The sequence below is a fragment of the Micropterus dolomieu genome, linkage group LG21, assembly GCF_021292245.1.
Source record: "Micropterus dolomieu isolate WLL.071019.BEF.003 ecotype Adirondacks linkage group LG21, ASM2129224v1, whole genome shotgun sequence".
NCBI lineage: Eukaryota > Metazoa > Chordata > Actinopteri > Centrarchiformes > Centrarchidae > Micropterus > Micropterus dolomieu.
This window is the reverse complement of record NC_060170.1, coordinates 22362070-22381473: the sequence shown is the minus strand read 5'-3', so window position 1 is coordinate 22381473 and position 19404 is coordinate 22362070. Positions and strand designations below refer to the sequence as shown.

At 39.3% G+C, this 19404-nt stretch overlaps 2 protein-coding genes across 6 annotated transcripts in view; one reads left to right on the top strand and one right to left on the bottom strand.

Moving 5' to 3' along the window:
- The window catches only part of clip1a (CAP-GLY domain containing linker protein 1a), a 28407-nt gene extending 18470 nt beyond the window's left edge, over positions 1-9937 (top strand). For 2 of the 5 annotated variants that reach the window (XM_046034485.1, XM_046034482.1), the window contains 11 exons: positions 1544-3985; positions 4810-4947; positions 5099-5205; positions 5374-5494; positions 5605-5657; positions 6463-6580; positions 7066-7216; positions 7362-7414; positions 8089-8094; positions 8613-8740; positions 8845-9936. In XM_046034485.1, the coding sequence (XP_045890441.1) occupies positions 1544-3985; positions 4810-4947; positions 5099-5205; positions 5374-5494; positions 5605-5657; positions 6463-6580; positions 7066-7216; positions 7362-7414; positions 8089-8094; positions 8613-8740; positions 8845-9073 (3546 nt within the window). In that variant the 3' untranslated portion in view covers positions 9074-9936. Of the gene's footprint in view, positions 1-1543; positions 3986-4809; positions 4948-5098; positions 5206-5373; positions 5495-5604; positions 5658-6462; positions 6581-7065; positions 7217-7361; positions 7415-8088; positions 8095-8612; positions 8741-8844 lie in introns of all 5 variants that reach the window. The other 3 variants (XM_046034484.1, XM_046034483.1, XM_046034486.1) reach the window with 3 other exon arrangements.
- Positions 9938-10819: 882 nt separating this feature from the next.
- LOC123959600 (leucine-rich repeat-containing protein 43-like) lies at positions 10820-19404 on the bottom strand. Its single transcript, XM_046033721.1, has 12 exons — positions 19182-19404; positions 18807-19019; positions 17594-17704; positions 17177-17316; positions 15615-15853; positions 15290-15453; positions 13785-13956; positions 13348-13487; positions 13179-13268; positions 11730-11948; positions 11413-11509; positions 10820-11169 (listed from the first exon to the last, which is right to left on the bottom strand). Exons 1-12 carry the CDS (start codon positions 19266-19268, stop codon positions 11009-11011), a joined length of 1833 nt encoding a protein of 610 aa, XP_045889677.1. The 5' UTR covers positions 19269-19404; the 3' UTR covers positions 10820-11008.

Here is a 19404-nt window from a genome sequence, read left to right as displayed (position 1 = left end):
AAGTTCTATTTTGGTCTCATCTGACCACATGACTTTCTCCCATGACTCCTCTGGATCATCCAAATGGTCACTGGCAAACTTAAGACGGGCCTTGACATGTGCTGGTTTAAGCAGGGGAACCTTCCGTGCCATGCGTGATTTCAAACCATGACGTCTTGTATTGTGTATTACCAACAGTAACCTTGGAAACGGTGGTCCCAGCTCTTTTCAGGTCATTGACCAGCTCCTCCCGTGTAGTTCTGGGCTGATTTCTCACCTTTCTTAGGATCATTGAGACCCCACGAGGTGAGATCTTGCATGGAGCCCCAGTCCGAGGGAGATTGACAGTCATGTTTAGCTTCTTACGTTTTCTAATTGCTCCAACAGTGGACCTTTTTTCACCAAGCTGCTTGGCAATTTCCCCGTAGCCCTTTCCAGCCTTGTGGAGGTGTACAATTTTGTCTCTAGTGTCTTTGGACAGCTCTTTGGTCTTGGCCATGTTAGTAGTTGGATTCTTACTGATTGTATGGGGTGGACAGGTGTCTTTATGCAGCTAACGACCTCAAACAGATGCATCTAATTTAGGATAATAAATGGAGTGGAGGTGGACATTTTGAAGGCAGACTAACAGGTCTTTGAGAGTCAGAATTCTAGCTGATAGACAGGTGTTCAAATACTTATTTACAGCTGTATCATACAAATAAATAGTTAAAAAATCATACATTGTGATTTCTGTATTTTTATTTTTTTTTAGATTATGTCTCTCACAGTGGACATGCACCTACGATGACAATTTCAGACTCCTCCATGATTTCTAAGTGGGAGAACTTGCAAAATAGCAGGGTGTTCAAATACTTATTTTCCTCACTGTATGCACTGTGTAGGATGCAATTTGAGTTCAAGTTGAATCAGTATTGACCTTTTGAAGTCGATGTTTTAAGTTTTCAATTTTCTTTCATAAATTAAATGATAACCACTTTTTCCATGTACCCCTGCTAGCATTGTTTATTATACTGATATTTCATCTAAGTAGAACATTTTCACTTTCTAACAGAATGTAGTTTTATGTGTATTTCTACATCATGGAAGGCCTTCATTGACAGTATTAGCCTATACAGCCTAGGCATTTTCAGTTCATTTCTAAAAAGAAATACAGTATATTTACAATAATATACATAGGGGATCCATGTGTAATGTGGATCTTCCTAATAATTCAAGTAAGTCTTATAAACGATGCTGGAAGTGATCGTAGTCACACACACTGTGGCAGCCAGCAGCCACTCTTTGTTTATGTGTCAGTTAAATGTGTTGGAATCAATGTAATTAATATATTTATTTAAATTAAGTAAGGGCTGAAGTGAAAATGTTCCTCTTTATATTTTTGGAAATCATTGTGGTGTAAGCTATGGTGTAATCTTTTGCCATTTTTGATGCTTCTGCAGCTTAACCTGTCCAATTGCATATCACTTATGTCCATTTCTGCTTGGTTTATTTTTGGATTCATCTTACGTTTCCCTGTATATATATTCCCCTCCTTTTTTTTCTTTCAACTTTATTTCCCCAGTGTCTTTCTGCTGAGCTTGACTCCTACAAGCATGAGGTTGAACATGTGTCCAGAAAACTGGAAAAGCAGAGTCTAGATCTGGAAAATGTGTGTAAGGAAAGTGATGATGTTAAGGCTAAGAAAAGCAAACTGGAGAAACAGCTTTCAGATGTGCAAAATAAGCTCTCTGCCCTTGAAATTAGTCACCAGGAGCTTTCTGTCCTGAATGAAGAACTGCTATTAACCCGAGATAAGCTTTCAAAAAATCAAGAGGAACTACTGGCCAAAAACAAACACTCAGATTCACTGAACAAGGAGTTGGAGAAGCTCAAAGATCTTCTTCAGGAAGTTCAAACTGAAAACAAAAACCTGAAGCATGCTAACGATGAACACAAGGCCCAAATTGAGGAGCTTCAAAGACAAAATGCAGAGAAGAATTGCCTGCTTCTAAAGCATCAGCAGGACACGGAGCAAATTGAGGCTAAAAAGAAGCAACTACTTAAGGATTATGAAAATGCCTGCAAGGAGAGGAGCCGCCTTGAAGATGAACTCAGCGAAAGCAGGTCGAAGCTCACATGTGAGAAGGACAATCTGATTTTAGAGAGAGATGCTGCTAGAAATGCCAAAAAATCTCTTGATGCTAAGAATACTGAGTTGCAGGCCAAACTTAAATCCTTGAACTTAGAAAAAGAAGATCTTACAATGAAGAACAGCCAGCTGCAGGCTCTCACAGAAATACTGACAAAAGAGAAGTTGGAGATGTCCTCTGAAATCATTGCTGCAGTGTTGGATAAAAAGAGCCTTGAGACGGTGAAGGAGGAGCTCCAGAAAAAGCTCACTGTCACAAAGAAAGAATTGGAGAGCTCTGTCCGTGAGTGTGAAGAACTTAAAGCCTCAAAAATGAGCCTGGCCCAGATGCTGGAAGACTTCAAGACAAGCAGCCAGGTGACTGATTCAGAGAGGCTTCACCTTCTGCAGGAGAAAGAAAACTTACTTGCAAGCCAAAGAAAAGTCTGTAATGAGAAGGAAGAGCTTCTCAGAGAGATAGAAGAATTAAAGGAGAAGCTTCAAGTCTCAACAGAACAACTGTCTCAGTCCAACGAGAAATTGAAATTGGCGTTATCGTCTTTTGAGCAAGAGAAGCAAGCTTTTCGCCTTCAGAATTTTGAAACTGAGATGGCTCTACATGCTGTACGAAAAGAAAAGATGAGCCTGGATTCAGCGTTAGAGCAGCAGAAAATGGATTATGAGCTTTTGGCAGGGGAGAAGGGAGAATTAGAAGAGAAGCACACAAAAGCCATATCTGAAATAAATGCTCTTTCTCTTGAACGCGATAAGCTAGCTAGCAATAACCGAACAACTAAGGACCAGTTGGAAAGTTACTCCAGAGATAATGCCATCTTTATTCAAGAGAAGTCTCATTTAACAAAATTGCTAGAGGAAACTAAATGCCAAAAAGACGAGGTTGAAGCAGCGATTACCTCTTTGAAACGGGAAAAGGCTGACCTACAAAATGAACTGCAGAAACATAACTCTGATATTGAAATTCTTGAGAAGGGCAACGCTGAACTTGTTCAAAAGCATACTAAACTAAAGATGGATTTTGAGAAGAGTAATTTAGAATTTGCTCAACAGATTGATAACCTTAAAAAAGATTGTCAGCGTCTGCAGTCATTGCAAACTGAGGCTGACAAAAAAGCACAGTCCTTGCAAAAAGAGAACCAGGGGCTGCTTCAGGAGATCCAGGAGTTAAAATGTCAGACTGAATCAATGTCAGAGGCCAAGCACCTTCTTGAGACCCAGCTACAGGCTGAATCCAGCGAACGAAATAGAGCGATATCCGACAAGGGTGGTCTTTCCGCAAAAATTGAAGATCTGCAGAAAACGTTGTCCAAAGTTACACAAGAAAATAAAGACATTTCTTCTAATCTTAAGAATGCTGATGAGCAGAATAAGTCTTTTATGGTTGATATGGAGGCTTTGAAAACACAGTTAAAGCAGCAAGAGCAAGAAGCTAGTCAGTTGACGGAGGACAAAAAACAGCTATTATCTAAGATGGAGGAAATGGGCAAACAGATGACCTTCCTCACCACAGAGAAGGAGGACCTTTTAGCTGGACGCTGTAAATTGGAGCAGGACATTTCTTCTTTCAACACCAGCCAAGAAAATTGGCTAGCAGAACGGTCAAGACTCCTTGGAGAGTTAGAGAAGTTGCACGCAAGCCAGAAACAAATAGAGGTTAATATCAAAGACCTACAGACCGATAAAGAACTTTTGGAAAAACAATACAAAAATGCTATCATGGAGGTATCTGCTTCTGCCGCTGTGAAGGAAGAGATTTCCTCCAGTATCTCAAATCTTACGGCTCAGAGGGATTCCCTGCAGGTGGAGAGAGATGAAGCCACCCGGGAAGTCAGGCAGCTCGAGTCCCAACTAAAAATTGCCATTTCTAAGCAGCTTGAGGTATTCCTCTTCCAGTAGCAATCACTGACACACTTACCGTAGAGTGGCTGGGGCTATGTGACCTACTCACTGCATGCTTGCTGGTTGGTCTCCCTTTCCCCTTTCCTTTCTTTATTTGTGTCTAACTTTCATCTTCCATTTACTAACCGCTGTTAATTACCCTTAGCTCCCAGCCTTTGCCTGTGGGCTTATAACGTGATATGATCACAAGGCGAAATTCTTCTGGGTTACATGATTATGTAGGTTTAAGGTGATCTTTAACACACTCACCATCAGATGGTGTTTCACATTTGTGTAATTGATGTTACTAGACAAGACCTACTGATGCAAAGTGGGGAAAAAAAGTTTACTTATAGGCTTGCAGAATCTCTTTAAGCTGATTGGTGAATTACATTTCAAAACTAGTATAGACTGAAACAATGAAATATCTTGATTCAAGGCAGTTTTCAGGGGTTAAGGAAGAATATCTGACTCATTACATATGTTAATGAGGTGTCAGTATCCGTTCTGAGGCCACAGGTTTTAGAGTATTTACTAATTATTTCCCTCCTTTGTGTAGTATTTTATGTTGTTAATTCTCAACCAGAATGGACTTGTAATGAACTGAGATTTGGATAGCTGATTGTAAATCAGTAATTAAGATGAGTATTCATTAAGCATGCAGTTAATTTGTTAAATATTAAACTATGATCATTGGTAACAGTATATTATAAATAGCTTTGTATTCTGCTTGGTTGAGGTCAGTAGGTGTTGACATCAACCGTTTGCTGCTTTTGATTTGAAACCGCTGTTCTTAACAAATATCCTGCTCCTGCACTGTTTAGGCTACAGAGGCCTCTGGCAAGAGTGCAGAGGCTCTCGAACAGCTGACAAAAGAGAGAGCCAGTTTGATGCAGGAGAAGAATGAAGCCCAATCGTTGCTGGAAGAGCTTCGCAGCTCCAAGCAGGAGATGGAGACCCAGGTAAGAGATGGGTCTTTGCAGAAAAAGTGTAAGCTGTCAGTGTTAAAGTGGCTGTCTTCTCAATATATGTGAGAGAAATTGATAATTTGAAATATTTGGTATATGTGTCTTGTAGCTGTAGCTATACATATATTTGTCATCAATGTTCTAGATAACAGAACTGAAGAAAGAGAATTCCAAGTACCAAGAAGGTATGAATGCTTCCAAAGAGCAGCTTTGCACAGAAACTCAGAGGACTAAGAGTCTGTGCCAGGAAATGTGAGTATATCTGTAATTGTGGCTGCTGATACAACATTAATCTATCAGATTTAATTTTGAATAGTATAAAGTAATTGGTGGGTTAAAGACAACTGAGAGACATGGGAGATGAAATTTCTTAAGACCAATATGTTGTCTTAGATGATTTTTACATTTGTATTTACTCAGTGAGAAGCTTAAAGAAGCAGTTTCTGAGAAGGAGCAGTCACTGCAGACGCTGCAAGATGAGAATGACAGGCTGATCCAGGAGCTTGATAACAGTCAAAAAGGCCAGAGTGATCTTGGGAAGGTGCACCACTTTATATCTGTATTTAAAAAAATAAAAAATAAATCTTGCATAAACCTACAACCATCAAAACATTTTGTTTGTGACCATGATTGTATTTGAACTTTTTTTAGCTCAAGGATGACCACTCAAAACTCAAAAAACAGTTGAAAGAGTTGAAGCAAAGGTAAGAGAATACACTATGATTTTGTGATTCTGGCAGTTTCTCCCATCTCTGCAAACTCACCAGTATTTTAAAATCCTGTTGCCTAAATAAGCACAAATGTTTTCATCTGGGTGACACTTCCTTATTATGCAGTGCATTTGTAATTACATGACTGTTATGCCATGCTGTTCTTGTCCTTCAAAGCCTGCCCAATAATGCCTTCAGGTACTTCACACCTTTTAATATTTTGTGATCAGTCATCATCATGTAATTGTACAAATAACAAATTTAACCACACAGGCACATGATTAGGAATACGCAAGGTACGGTCACATTACATTTTCGTTTCAACGACGAGGGGGGTTAGTATAAATAGTGTATGAGAGTGATGCGGCAGTTTGTAGTCTGGTTGTGTGATAATGTATTAAAATGGTAGCAGGATGCCTGTGCCGACTGAGCACATCCGCTAAGATAAAGTTGAACAAAGAAGAAGCCAGAGCCATCATACAAATTTCAATAGACGTAAATGGTAAACAGAGCGAACATTTGTATGACTGGAGTGTAATGTGACCAAAGCCAAAGCACGATACATCCTAAGTTATTATACAAAAAGTAAATGAATCTACAGCCCCATATCACTTAATTATTTTGTATATGCTTTCACTACTGATTTTGCATGTTATTCTTTTGTTTTGGGTTTTTTTTGCCATTGGGCTCTGAATTTCCTACTTTTTTTCCACACTCAAGACAATGGCTGTAGAAAAAGTATACCAAATATTTGTGAAATGTCTGAACTAAGATTTAGTTGGTATTGTTTATTTGATAGTGAGAGCACCTTGAAGGAGCAGTTTGACAAGGAGAAGGCCGCCCTCCAACAGTCCATCCATATAAACAGTGCCTTAATTTCAGAAAAGGACCAGCAGGTGGAAAACCTGAGGAGCGAGGTGAGAATCGATTACATGATGGTACTCTCTTATTCTCAGTAGGCATGGCACTTGTCAACAGAACTGTTGAGCTTGCATAAAATGAATTCAAGGGAGTCAAGATATAAGAGTGTGCAGAGCATATTACATGAGTCTGTACAGAAACATTTAGAAGCACAAACTTTGACTTCGTGCTGATTCTGAGCAATAAAAGATACAAGAGGGTTTGCCCCACTTTCATTTTGAGTTTGTATACAAAGGATCCTACTTAGTGACCCATTTCTTCTTGCATTTTACTTACTCAACTTAGTAAGTAGATCTGAGTAGATTGTGTACTCAGATTTAGACTTGTAGAATGAATGACTGCTTGAATTGAATTTGTGCTTGTATTACTGTTAATAAATTGCCACTGAGCAAGTGATTTCACCTGTTATAATATGTTTTTTGAGCAAAGAGGAACGTAACATTTTACAAATATTGAATAGCCTGGGTTGTTTTTGTCACAGCTGGCTGTACTGCGTGGAGAAAGTGCCTCTGTTAAGACACTGCAGGGTACAATTCAGGCCTTGGAGCAGGATAAGGCGAATCTACAGGAGCATGTTCAGAGACTGGAGAAGGGCCTGGCTGCAGGCGCAGAAACTGTCAACAAGTCCTCAGGTTAGAATGAGTTTAACTCATGACCACAGCTAATGTTTCTAGTAGCATTTAGGACCATTCTCTGTGAGGTGAGCTCAAAAACAAAGCAAGATTAACTAGTCTACTCCTGCATTTTATTTAATCTTGTACCTGATGTTGTTTCCAGGTGATGCAATTTTGGACCAACTAAAGGAAGATAAGGAGACTGCAGAGAGTCAGGTGTGTTTTCTTTCCTCTCATCCTGAATAATTCCGAACACAAGCCTGGATAGGTTTAGAGTTTTTGCCATTCATACGTTCAGTGTAAAGATATCTCCCTACCCTGGCCCGTAGAATTTTTCTGGTTTGTTAATAACCCGAGCTCATTTCCATTTCCATCGTATTTGGGGCAGTCGTACGGAAATTCTTACTGAATGCTGTTTGTGAAATGACTGTGCTGCTTACTCAGACATACACTAACAAACACAACTTCTGATTTAGCAGTAGCTCAGACTCTTATTGTTGACTCATATCTGTTACAGTATAATATTTTACAGAGGTGAAGTGGATATAAATTGATTTGAAATTTTACTAAAAGCATATTGCTCTCCTGACACCTGACCTCAGCTCTTATTGGGGTGATTGACACGACTCATGAATCAGTATCACGGTTGTAGTGGAGTATTTCCCACACAGTGGTGGGATGAAAATGTGTCATCATTCTCAGAAAATTCCTAATTATCACCTCCAGCCTCTGTTTATTCTAAAATGTTATACTGTTTTATCTGTCAGTGATGACTTAAGTGTTTTGTCTGGCAGTAGGTGGGTCCTAATTTGAATCTCATTTTTTTTTCTTCTCCCTCTCCCTCCCTCTCTGCCCTGTCTCTGATGTTGGCAATACTACACCTCCATCAGGCAGCGGTTTGTTAATGTTTTTCATCAGCTTCACTTGTGCATGTTTGCCTGTCACTGTGGCTCTTGTGTTTTGTCCAGTGGATCACATTTTAGTTGGTGTCAAAACTACAAACGGTCTTTCAAAGATGAATCAAGCTTGATTTCTTTAGCCTTTACTCTTATTTCAGCTAAAAGTCCTACAGTTAAAATAGATAGCAGACATCAGATCCGTTGTAGAGTACTTTTACTCAGTAAAACGCATCATACATGGGTATTTTACTGACTCTCCTAGTGACTCATTACAAGCTTTGATTTTCCTTTGGCTGACACGCTAATCACCATCATAATCAAGATTGGGTTATTATTTGGGGGATATGGTGAGACATAGTTATCGTTATCTATACTTCTTGTCACAGGATTGAGGCACATTATACAGTGAATAAACTTCACAGGAAGTGTTCAGTGTAACACAATGTGTTAATGGATAATAGATTATGATTGTCCATCAGCAGCACTAATGCTACTGTTGTGTATGTCCTTTACAGATTGAGTTCCTGAATTCAGTCATCATTGACCTCCAGAGGAAGAACGGGGAACTCAAGGACAAACTGGAGACAATGGCAGCTGCTGCTCTCAATGGGAATAACCCAAGTGAGCTGGATAACTATGAAAGGTAAGTCCTATTGATAGCCGACTTTCCAGTACAACTACAGTTTTGTTTGTTTTTTTATCTCTAAACATTCAGTCACACACGGAGGTGTTTCTTTTTCTCTGCAGCCATGGCAAGGAACCCGTGAAGAAGAAGCCTCCCCCAAGGCTGTTCTGTGACATCTGCGACTGCTTCGACCTCCATGACACTGAGGACTGTCCCACACAAATGCAGATGCCCGACTCCCCTCCACACACCACATACCACGGCAGTAAGGGCGAAGAGCGGCCCTACTGTGACATCTGTGAGGTCTTTGGCCACTGGACCGAATCCTGTAACGATGATCAGACCTTTTGAAGTCTTTTCCACACTCGTTCACACAATCACTATATTTGCACATCATGTCACATTATGTTGTGCTTTTGGGGGTTTGGTTTGTTTGTGTGCATTTCGTGTGCTTGTTTTTGCCAAGCGTCTTTATTGTCCACGCCAGTCCTTAAGCGCTCTTATAGGGGAATGGTCTCCTCGGAATCTCTTTCCAAAAATTCAGAAACATCCAGAAAAATAATATACAGAAGTTATTTGTAAATGTAAATGACTTTGGAGGGAACGTGTTTGATATTCTGGGTGAGTGAGACGATACTGTAGGTGGATATATCATTGTGGCAGAAGCGATGATCATTTAATTTATCATTATCCTAACGTTGTTTGCACAGCTTGTTGGGGCATATCAAAAGTAATATAGTATCAAAAAAGGTGTTTATTTGAAACTGTAAATGACTTGATTGAAAAACAAATGTCAGTTTGCGCAAAAATTGGTGAGCTATAGTTTATTTTTTTATATCTGGAAATACTATGTACTCTAAAGGTTTGATAGTATGTGTGTAATGTTGTGAAGGGTAATCACAGGGGAGCATTTGCTTGCTCTTGCCTGGGGTGGATCAGTGAAACCCAGTGCTATTTTGCTTTAATAGGAACTTTTTTATGGTCCTCATGAACGGACATCTGGATGATTGGTAAGAAAGAAGTAGTGAAATTTCAAGCACTTCACACTTTAACCCCTGTTAACTGTAACCCCTGAAATCCAGTGAAAGGGCCTTTCCAAAAAGTTTCTTTGCATTTAAAAGCGGATTTCTGTATGAAACAATGAAATACTTAGGCATTTCTTTAAAATGTTTTGAATATCTGTATAAAAATAAATGAAATTTATGTATAAATTAAATATCAAATTGTGTGGATTATTCAATTGAGCACAGAGACTGCGCACAGAGCCCCAGAAACCAACCAGCAGTCCCGGTAATCATACGGCCTCTGCCAGGTTTGATGTGTGTCGATCAGTTTGTGGTAATAAAAAAAACTTATCTCAAGAAAATGTACCATGTAAATATCACAATTTTAAGGCCCCTTCTTAGACCAGGACCCACCTTAAACCCCTTATGATTTGCAGTCATCAAATGACCACAAATCAGCTGACCCACTGGGAACAGTCCATGGGGCCAAGTTATTCAGCATTTCCAAGATCTCAAGCACAGATCGCATGAATTCACACCAAAGAAGACTAGAGGCAAAGAGCAAGCCACAGAGCAGTATAAAGTATTACTGAAGTCTTAAATTAAGCTAAAGGAAAGTTTATAAGCATGTTTTAGACTAGTTGTGCATGTTCAAGAGTAGACCTCCATGTTTGTTAAGCTTGTTGGTGTTCTTACAATTGCATCATCTTGAGTTAAGTCCCATAAGTAAATTTCTCTTATTTCTCGCTCATTTATCTTATGTAGCATGCACTGTGACATTAAACAACTTTGAGCTTTTAAATGGGGCAGTAAATCAGTTGGACTATGCTACTTGGTTTGTACAGGTGACATGATGGGCTCCATGTGGTGGAAACAAATATCCTTCAGACTGCTTTTTACATTATATTTAAGTCATCATTTAAATTAAATAATTTAAAGGTAAGCAAAGAGGATGCATGCTGTAAAGCAGGGAAATGTGGTTTTCCCTGTACATTTAGGAGCATACTTTCTGCTTGAAAACAGTAGTGCAATAACTGCAGCCCACATCCAATTATAATTAATTTAACATATCGATTCAACTCTACAGCATGTGAACAGTCAGCAGGAAAAGAGTGGTTTTATTTTATTTGGTCTAGTGGATAGTTTAATACTGGTTAAACCCAAGCCTGAAAACCAGGACTAGTTTGGAGGGATCTGTAAGTGACGGTAGGTCAAACTGACAAAAGGCCTGAAACCTGGCTTAGCTGCTTATCGTGCTTTAAGATAAAACAGTCACTTTGCTTTAGGAGTTTTGTTGTGGGAGCAGAAGTTGGTGAGCTTCAGATGCAGACTGCCATTTCTCCAGCTCCACTCTCAACTCCACAGTCACTGGTTTCAGTTGGACGGGCACGGAGCTGTCTGCGTGGACATCCATCCCACATTTCTTCCTTCCCTTTCCTTTGCCTACAGACGACAACATCATACAAGATTTAGAGTTTTAAGCAGGCTGAAAAGAGTTTACTGACAGATAAATCAAAGCAAACCCTGTTTAATTTTACCTTTACATTGGACCCTGAATACTATTTAAGTAAGTATTTTACATTATTTATGTCAAAAACATTTTTAAAATGAATAATCACTGTCCTTGGTTTTACAGCTGGAAAGTTCTGAAATTTTCTGATGCTGTTATCCAGATGATTAATTAACCTTTTGAAGCTACTGTATTATGTGTAGCATCGCTGCCTCCTCTCTGCTTTGCTTCCTTGTCCTCCTGCTTGACCTCTTTGATTTTCTTTTCCAGATCCTAAAGATGAGTGAAAAACATATCCCACATGAAATTAGTCTGTTTGACAAAGTGTCCCACATGTTGCTTGTTTCTGTTCCTTTTATAGTCAATATCACACTTTTTTTGACATTATAAATCCTGTTTCAGTGTATCACAAATTGAATTTTAAATGTGTGAAATGAACCAGATAATAATCATACTATACTGTGTAAACACTTATTTAGCATATTAAACTTGCCTCATTAAGTGCTTGCGTAGTTTCCACCTCCGTCTCTGTGTGCAGAACACCAAGGTCACAGAGAACATCAACCTTTTGACCGCTTTTGATCAGGCTTTGCAGGGGGACATGCACAGAGCCGAGGATTCTTCTTATAGGGGCGTCCTGGACCATCTCTGGTACAGATTTCTTCTTTTTGTCTTTAGACTTCTCTTTGGTGGAACCAGATTTGATTGGAGACTGATGGAAGTAACAAAGACATGAAATTATGTTTTAGATGCATGCTAATTTCATCTGCCTAAACAGATTTTTAACACGTACACAGAGCTGATGTGACCAGCTCTGGTGGATTCACCTGTTGACTGTTTATGTTTATAACAATCCTTGCTGGTTACACAACCTGAGGCTCTCACCCCTTTACATACCATGCAAGGGGAAATTGTCTTTTTGATGTATCAGTTTGTAAACAAGGAAAGGCTGAAAAAGAATAGCAATTTTGGTTGAGAGACAATAAAAGACCCTGATCTGCCCTCTCCAAAAAGTCAGACTACACTACCTTCAATCAAAAGAAAATCTGATCCCCTCTCTCCCCCACCAATAATTTCTGTACAGTCCCTTAATAATTTGAATATGTATTTCACATCTACTGATACACGCATGCATTTTTTCAGGGGCATTAGAGAGCAAGGTGATCTGCAAGTCAGTTCTACTCGTGCACATCGGTAGAATTGCCAGCTGCTCTGGATTTATTGAACTTTCTTGAGTCTCTAGCCAAAAACTGGAATAAACTCCAAGCTTATAGCCTTCTCTTTATTGGTTAGCCAAAGACTATGTAAAATTATAAACTATAATGTAACATAAAAAAATTTCAGTAATTATGCAATTGCTTTTGTATTCATGATATGCCCCCCCTTGCCTCTTTATTTGAACTGTTGCAATCTGGGCAATGATATTGCCTCCCTCTATTTACCAAAAATAGATCAGAATTTTCATGTGTGCCTCAAGCCATAACATTTTTTAACAGGTAATGCACATACAGGAAAAAAAACAGGATGTTCAGCTGGTCTGGTCTGCCTAATCTGTAGCACGGTGCAGCAGTTTGTCTATCAGTATGTCTGTTGGTGTCTCTGTGTCATGTCATGTTGAAATGACTTGACAAAATGACAAAATGACTTGTGATTGTGCAGCAAACCAATTTCCCCACGGGGACAAATAAAGATAGATTGATTGTTAATGAACTATAACATACATGGTCACAGTATAATGCAATGAAGAACAGCTGAGGTGGTTTGAATTAGGCAGTTGGAGCTCTTCTGTGAGCCCCATTCTGGGCACAATCCAGGATTTCTCTATGTGTCTTTTCAACAGATCCATTAACTCATTACCACTTGTTTTTTTCTGGGCCACCAGATGACTAATGCCTGGGGTGTCCACATTTGTGAGTCAATGGGAAGTAAACGATAAGCTCACTTCTTTTCCTTTCCCGACTTTCTTCTCTTTTACAGTTTGGCTGGGTTTGGCCACGGTGACGTCATCGGAAGCTGCAGGCCATGACAGGACCTAAAATGTCAAATGCCAAGGTATGAGTCCAAAAACATTTAGCATCTAAGCATTTACCTCCTCAAACCTTATTTCCTACCTTTTCCTCCTCTATCCTCAGATAAAGGCCTTGATTGAGGAATCTCTTTAAGCCTCCCAGATCACTAACAATGTACGTTTGTGTGTCACTGAAGTCCATGCACTCTGACCATGTCAGCTTTGATGTGCTGTGTTTTGACACTGGAAAAGTAACAAGTAACAAGTTGAAATAAGACAAACAAATCACAGACTGAGTGGTGAGTTTGGAAAGTGTTTGTTTCATGATAATTCTTGATAAAAATGACCTGTCCAATCATCTGGTTCCAGGGTGTGTATAACTCTCCACTGCCTGTTCTGACTGTACGTTTCTCTGAAGGCAGTTCTGTCAATTCTACAAAAACTGATAAGCTTTGAACAACTGCTTCTGCTTTTTCAGTGTTTGTGCAGTAATTCATTTTCCTGTTGGCCTGAAAGCCGTGCAGGTCAAGTGTTATTTACCAAGTGTAATGTCATGGCACGTTTCCTCAGTGTACACCATCAAGCCTTTTGTGTCTGGTTTGGATGTTTCTTTTTCACAATTCCTGTTTGATCGTAGGTCAGCGTCACTGGAGCTGTCCTCCATCACATGAGCTGTAGCTGCTGCGTCAAATTTAGACTCACTGTCAAATGTCTGTGAACAGCAGCACAAAAAAAAAAAAGTTTATTTTGAAACAGTTCTCTGGACATGTTTATGTATATTTAACCTTACAAAACAAGGCACATGAGCGTATTGGACAAATACAGATGCTAAACTGTTCTTTCTCCCGTAATGGTACCTACTATGTACAATGACAATAAAGTTGAATCTAATCTACAACAACAAAATGGCTTCCATATGTGAATGTGAAATTTCCCATGTGGCATATTACACATTTTGGACAGTTGCTAGTTTGTACTTGTTTTTGCCATTCAAACCTAAAGATATTTTTGTTACCTTCTGTTGTCCCTGTTATTACATTTTCTTCCAAGTAGTACTTTCTGTGATAATTGTTTCCCTTTCTGTTTGTATTGAGTTTTTGTTATTAATAGACACAATTTGTCCCACAGGGGACCGTGTGGCAGCGCTACTCTGATTGGTCCAGTCTGGAGTGATTCTTAATTAATCAGATTGCAAACACCTGAGTGTGTTAATACAGTATTTTTCTGCTCTGTGGTGTTTATTTGTCAATGACTGGCAAAGATTTCTGTGAGATCAACATGTTGCTCTATTAAATTAAACATTTTAAATGTGTGCATTGTCTGTCTTACTTTTGACTGATTGATGCATAGGCTCACATTTTTCACTTTTATCTCTAAACATTACTCACATGCCCAAATGTACACTGAAAGAGCTGTGACTTGCTGTAATTGTTCCTCCTCTCAATACTGGCTGCAAATAAATGTTGCCTTTGCTAACATGTCTCCAATAGAAGTGATATTTAAAGTCCTCACTTTGTGTAAAAACAACATCTAAAATTCTGAGTTAGTGAAATCAAGTTACTTTCTATTTTGTACAAAATCCCCCCTTTTTGTTTCTTCTGACATGGTTTCCTTGCAAAGGTGCAATGGAAGGATTTTATAACAAAAAGAATTTCAAACTAAAAGGATTGTAACTTTGGAAGTTACCCACCTGTTTTCTCTAACTCAACTGTGCTGAAACTACATATTAGTATCAGCTGAATGTGAGAATGCATATTTGCTAAGAATGGGGACTTTAGTCTGCCCCTCTTCAGCCAGAATGGAGAGGAGGAACACTTACAGCAACAAACGACTCTGGTCAGACTTGACAGAAAATGTTTACTTTTAAGTTCTTACAGATATATATGCACATATATGATATTTTCAAACATGCGTGAATTTAAAAAAAAATACAGCAGAAATTTTTTTTATTTTGCCCAAAACACAGTTGTTTGAATTCAGTTTTCACATGTGACATTCTGGGCTTACAGAGCTAAAGAGAGAAAGGTGTGGGAATGATACATCACCAGGTAAACAGATGTTTGATGACTAAGGAATTCGTATGTGATGAAATAGCTATAGGTGACAACAGGAAAGTCAGGAGCGTTTCCATCCGCACTAATCAACGGGTCTGGGATTCCCCTCATCCTGCCCACACACACTGTGGTTGATGCCTGGTCCACTATCAGATCTGTACAAAAGAAAATTATTCTATTACACATTTTTAGGTGAACATTGAGCTAAACTTTGCAGACTTAAGAGGTGTTTCTCACTGGGGGAAAAATTGCATTTAATTTAATAAGACCACTCTCTTGACATAAAGGAAATGAAAATGAAAAACAAACATCTCACCTGTCATCTTGGCCAAGCCCCTGAAACAGCGTCTTTCCTCAGGGGAGATCCACGAGGCATCCAGGCATGTGAGGTGTGGGAGACTGTCCACAGTGAAGCCTGGGTAGCAGGAGGCAAGAGTGAAGGGGTTTCCCTCCAGCACCAGTGTCTTGAGGCAGGGTAGCGTGCTCAAGGCGTTCAGCAGGGCCCGCTGGTCCTGAAACTCACAGTCCCTCAGGTCCAGACACACCAGCTGTGGCCTGAGGTCAGAGACAGTAACTGCTTTCTACAGAACTGCTTTCATTTTTCCTTTTTACTCACAAATAAACCTTGTAGCACGGATAGCATAGTGAAAATGAAACATACAAATTATTTCAAAAGAGCACTCCAGCGATTTAGTATTACACTTCCATAAAGTTGGTGGACTCACAAGAGACATCTTTAAAAAATTAATGGCCAAGGTCCAAAAAAGTTGGATCCTACATTTGCAACTCATATCTTTTATTTGACCCCCTGCTTCCTAAATGCTTAATTGTTATAAAAAAACCGCTAGAACTCCAGTTGGTAAATGCAGGTTTCCTGTTAAAGATTTTAAGTCTCTGTTCGGGGGCACAGTGTGTGTGTTCAGGCCAGACACATATAGAAATACTGAGCTCATGAGTCCAAGAGGCCCCCTCCATCCTCAAATTTCTGTAAATGTTTATATTAGTCAGAATGTTTTGTCTTTATGTACACGATGATCTAAAAGCTTTTGTCTTCTCTACTCTACACCAGGAATATATTCTGATGGCCAAAAACTTTCCGCCAGTGCCATACAAGATATTATTACATTATTATAACTGGATGCATCCTTGAAATGGATATACTGAACTTACTGTGTAAAACCGGTAGAGTGATTTTAGATATTTACATTTCTGTTTAACTGATGATACAGAATGAAAGCTTAAGAAATTAATTTCCCCTATGTCTTACTAACATAATAACCATATCAGATTATGTTAGCTGATCTAACTGGATTGTTTGAATGTATTTGCCTCCTGAAATGCATCAAGAAACATGGGCAATTTTGTTCTCACTAAAATAATAAACAGCTAAAGTCTACAGGTCAAGTAAATTTTGTCATCTTTTATTTATATAGCCCAATATCAGAAATCACCAATTTGCCTCAATCATCCAGCTACAACATAAACGTAAAACGTTTAACTTTGCTATCAGTGAACTGCTTGATCCCACTGAAACCACATAAAATAAATGTGGTTCTTTTAGTTCGGATCAAAAGATTTTCTACCTGACTGCAGTCATCACTGTGTCACCACCAGCTGACTACCTTCACAGGAAAACTTCCAGTGTTGCCACAGCAGTTGTCACCGTTCAAAAAGCAGACACACTGTCATCAAATCACTACATGTGTGAAATATGTTACAGGTAGAAAAATTATTACATGGTGCAATTGCCAGACCTTACCAACAATAAAAACTACACAATTCCACTTGAGGTTTTTGTTTGACACAGTTTTTGTTGACCTCCTTAAACACAGCCGACTTCCGGTGTGTGTGTGTGTGTGTGTGTGCGTGTGCACTAACCAGTGTCTTCCTGTAAGATGAGAGACGTCTTTGTGGGAACCTAAACAGTTTGAGCCAAGGCCGAGGTACTGTAGGCGAGGAGGCGGAGGGCTGGTAAAACTGTTCAGACCAGATAACCGGTTTGCACGTAGCTCCAAAATCTTTGAAAGAAACATATTTGCAATCAAACAGTTAATCATCACTACATCACCTCACCTGCTGCACGTATGTCACGTATGTTTCACTACTGGACATACCCCAACCAGTGATGTCACAGCAGGTGTTTTATCTCTGATGTGATTAAAAAACATGAGAGGAAACAGTTTGGCACTCTTTTGTGAATTACCCTTCAATGGCAAATGTTTGTAGAGGAAATTTCATCATTCATTTCATCTGATAAGCTGCAGAGTGAGCTGGTGGTGCAGGACTGTGACTCACTTTCAACGTACTAGGAAGGCATTCTGCAGGGATTTCTGAGATGTGGTTGGCGCTCAGCACCAATTCCTCCAGCTTTGAGAACTTTAACAGGCCGTTGTCGATTACTGTTACCTGAGCACAACACAGAGAGAACGTCAAGAACAACTTTTCACCATTGTGTTAAAGCATCAAGCATCGATTGACTTTGTGTTTTGAACAAAATCAGGCGCAGACTTGTCACAAGTAGGTAAAGAACTAAATGGTTGCTCAGAGCCCCTTAGCCATCAGAGGACCCCCAGTCAAATTGAAAATATGATTTTGGGGGGTTTTGTACCCATATATATTTAGGAATTTTATGGGGTGATATGACAAACTTTAAGACGTGGGGCTAGCTCTATTGGGGGGTTCTATTGCAGATTTATTGGGTTTAGGGACACTATAACAAGTTTTGGTATTATAACAATAAACATATTTCAGTGTCCCGGGAGGGTAGGTGTAGTGGAAAGCCTCCCAGCATGCACCTGGGCAACAGCTTTATGGACACAAGTCTCTGTTCCTGAATGTTACTGTAACGTTACTAGTATTTTGGTGTTTGATATTTTGTTCCCAGTTTGTTCCTACAGTTGATGTAATTATTTCAGGAGCTGATTAGGTCAAACAGTGAGTGTTGTAGGTTTGGTGATGCAACTACAAAAATAGCAAGAATGCATAGGTTGTAGGTGTGCTGATGTTTAGCACTGCTTTGAGAAGTCAATCCCATTTTGAATAGGAAACTCTTCTGAGAGAAAACTTTAACTTGCCATAATATTTTGGGGCCATTACATCACATCACGGGGGATGATATAAGAATGTCAGGGATTGGATTTTAAAGTAATAATAAGAACATTGAGAAGTACAAAAAACAGAATAGAGTTCATTGTATGTGTAAATAGCTGTATGTTGTTTTCATTTTATTCTATTCGAATTTTAAATATTTATATATATGTTCTGTGTGTGTAGCCTATAAGGGTGCTAAAACTTTATTTGATTGTGCAGCATTGTGTTGTAGAATGACAAATAAACATACCTTAGACTTGAACTTGGCCATCTACGCTGATTCTGATCATTTTTATAAATGACACTGTACAAAACAGGTACGTTCTACCAATGTTATAAAGTGTTGAGTGGCTTTAATCAATCAATCAGTATTCACTCATTAACATTTAGGTGTAGGGAAGAAAATCTGTACACTCACACCCTTGTCCACAATGCGAAGTGCAATAAAGTATTTGTAAATGAAGTCAGAGTGCAGATGTTCAGGTGTGAGCACAGCCAGCTCTCTCAGGGGCAGAGCTTGGGGGCTCCACGATTCATCATGCCGCCATGGAGAGTGAGGGCAGCTCAGTAGGTCCAGGAGGGAGTCTGTCTCCTCTGTCTCTCCCCCCTCTGTACTGCCTTTGGTCTTTCTCTGAGAACACAATGACTGTGTTTATTAATATTTTAATATTAATATACACAAGCTACTATCTGCAGCTATGAGAGTGCTATCAACCACTAAACAGACATGATGATATATTCTTTAAGATTATCTAGAAAACACTGCAACCAATTTAAAGATGAAAAAACTCACCCAGCTGCCATATCCACAAGGAAAGACATTCAGACACAGGCGACGAATCTTCTTCTCTAACACAGCAGAAAGTGTTTTCGAGCTCATGCCTGTCAACAGTAATTGCTGTGTGACATTTGTAACATAGAAGAGAAACACAGTAGCTACGGCTAGGTCAGTTTGCCTTTGGTCAGTCTTTCAGGAAAAGGCCCCTAGTGTTTATTGTTTACAAACGGTTGTCGGT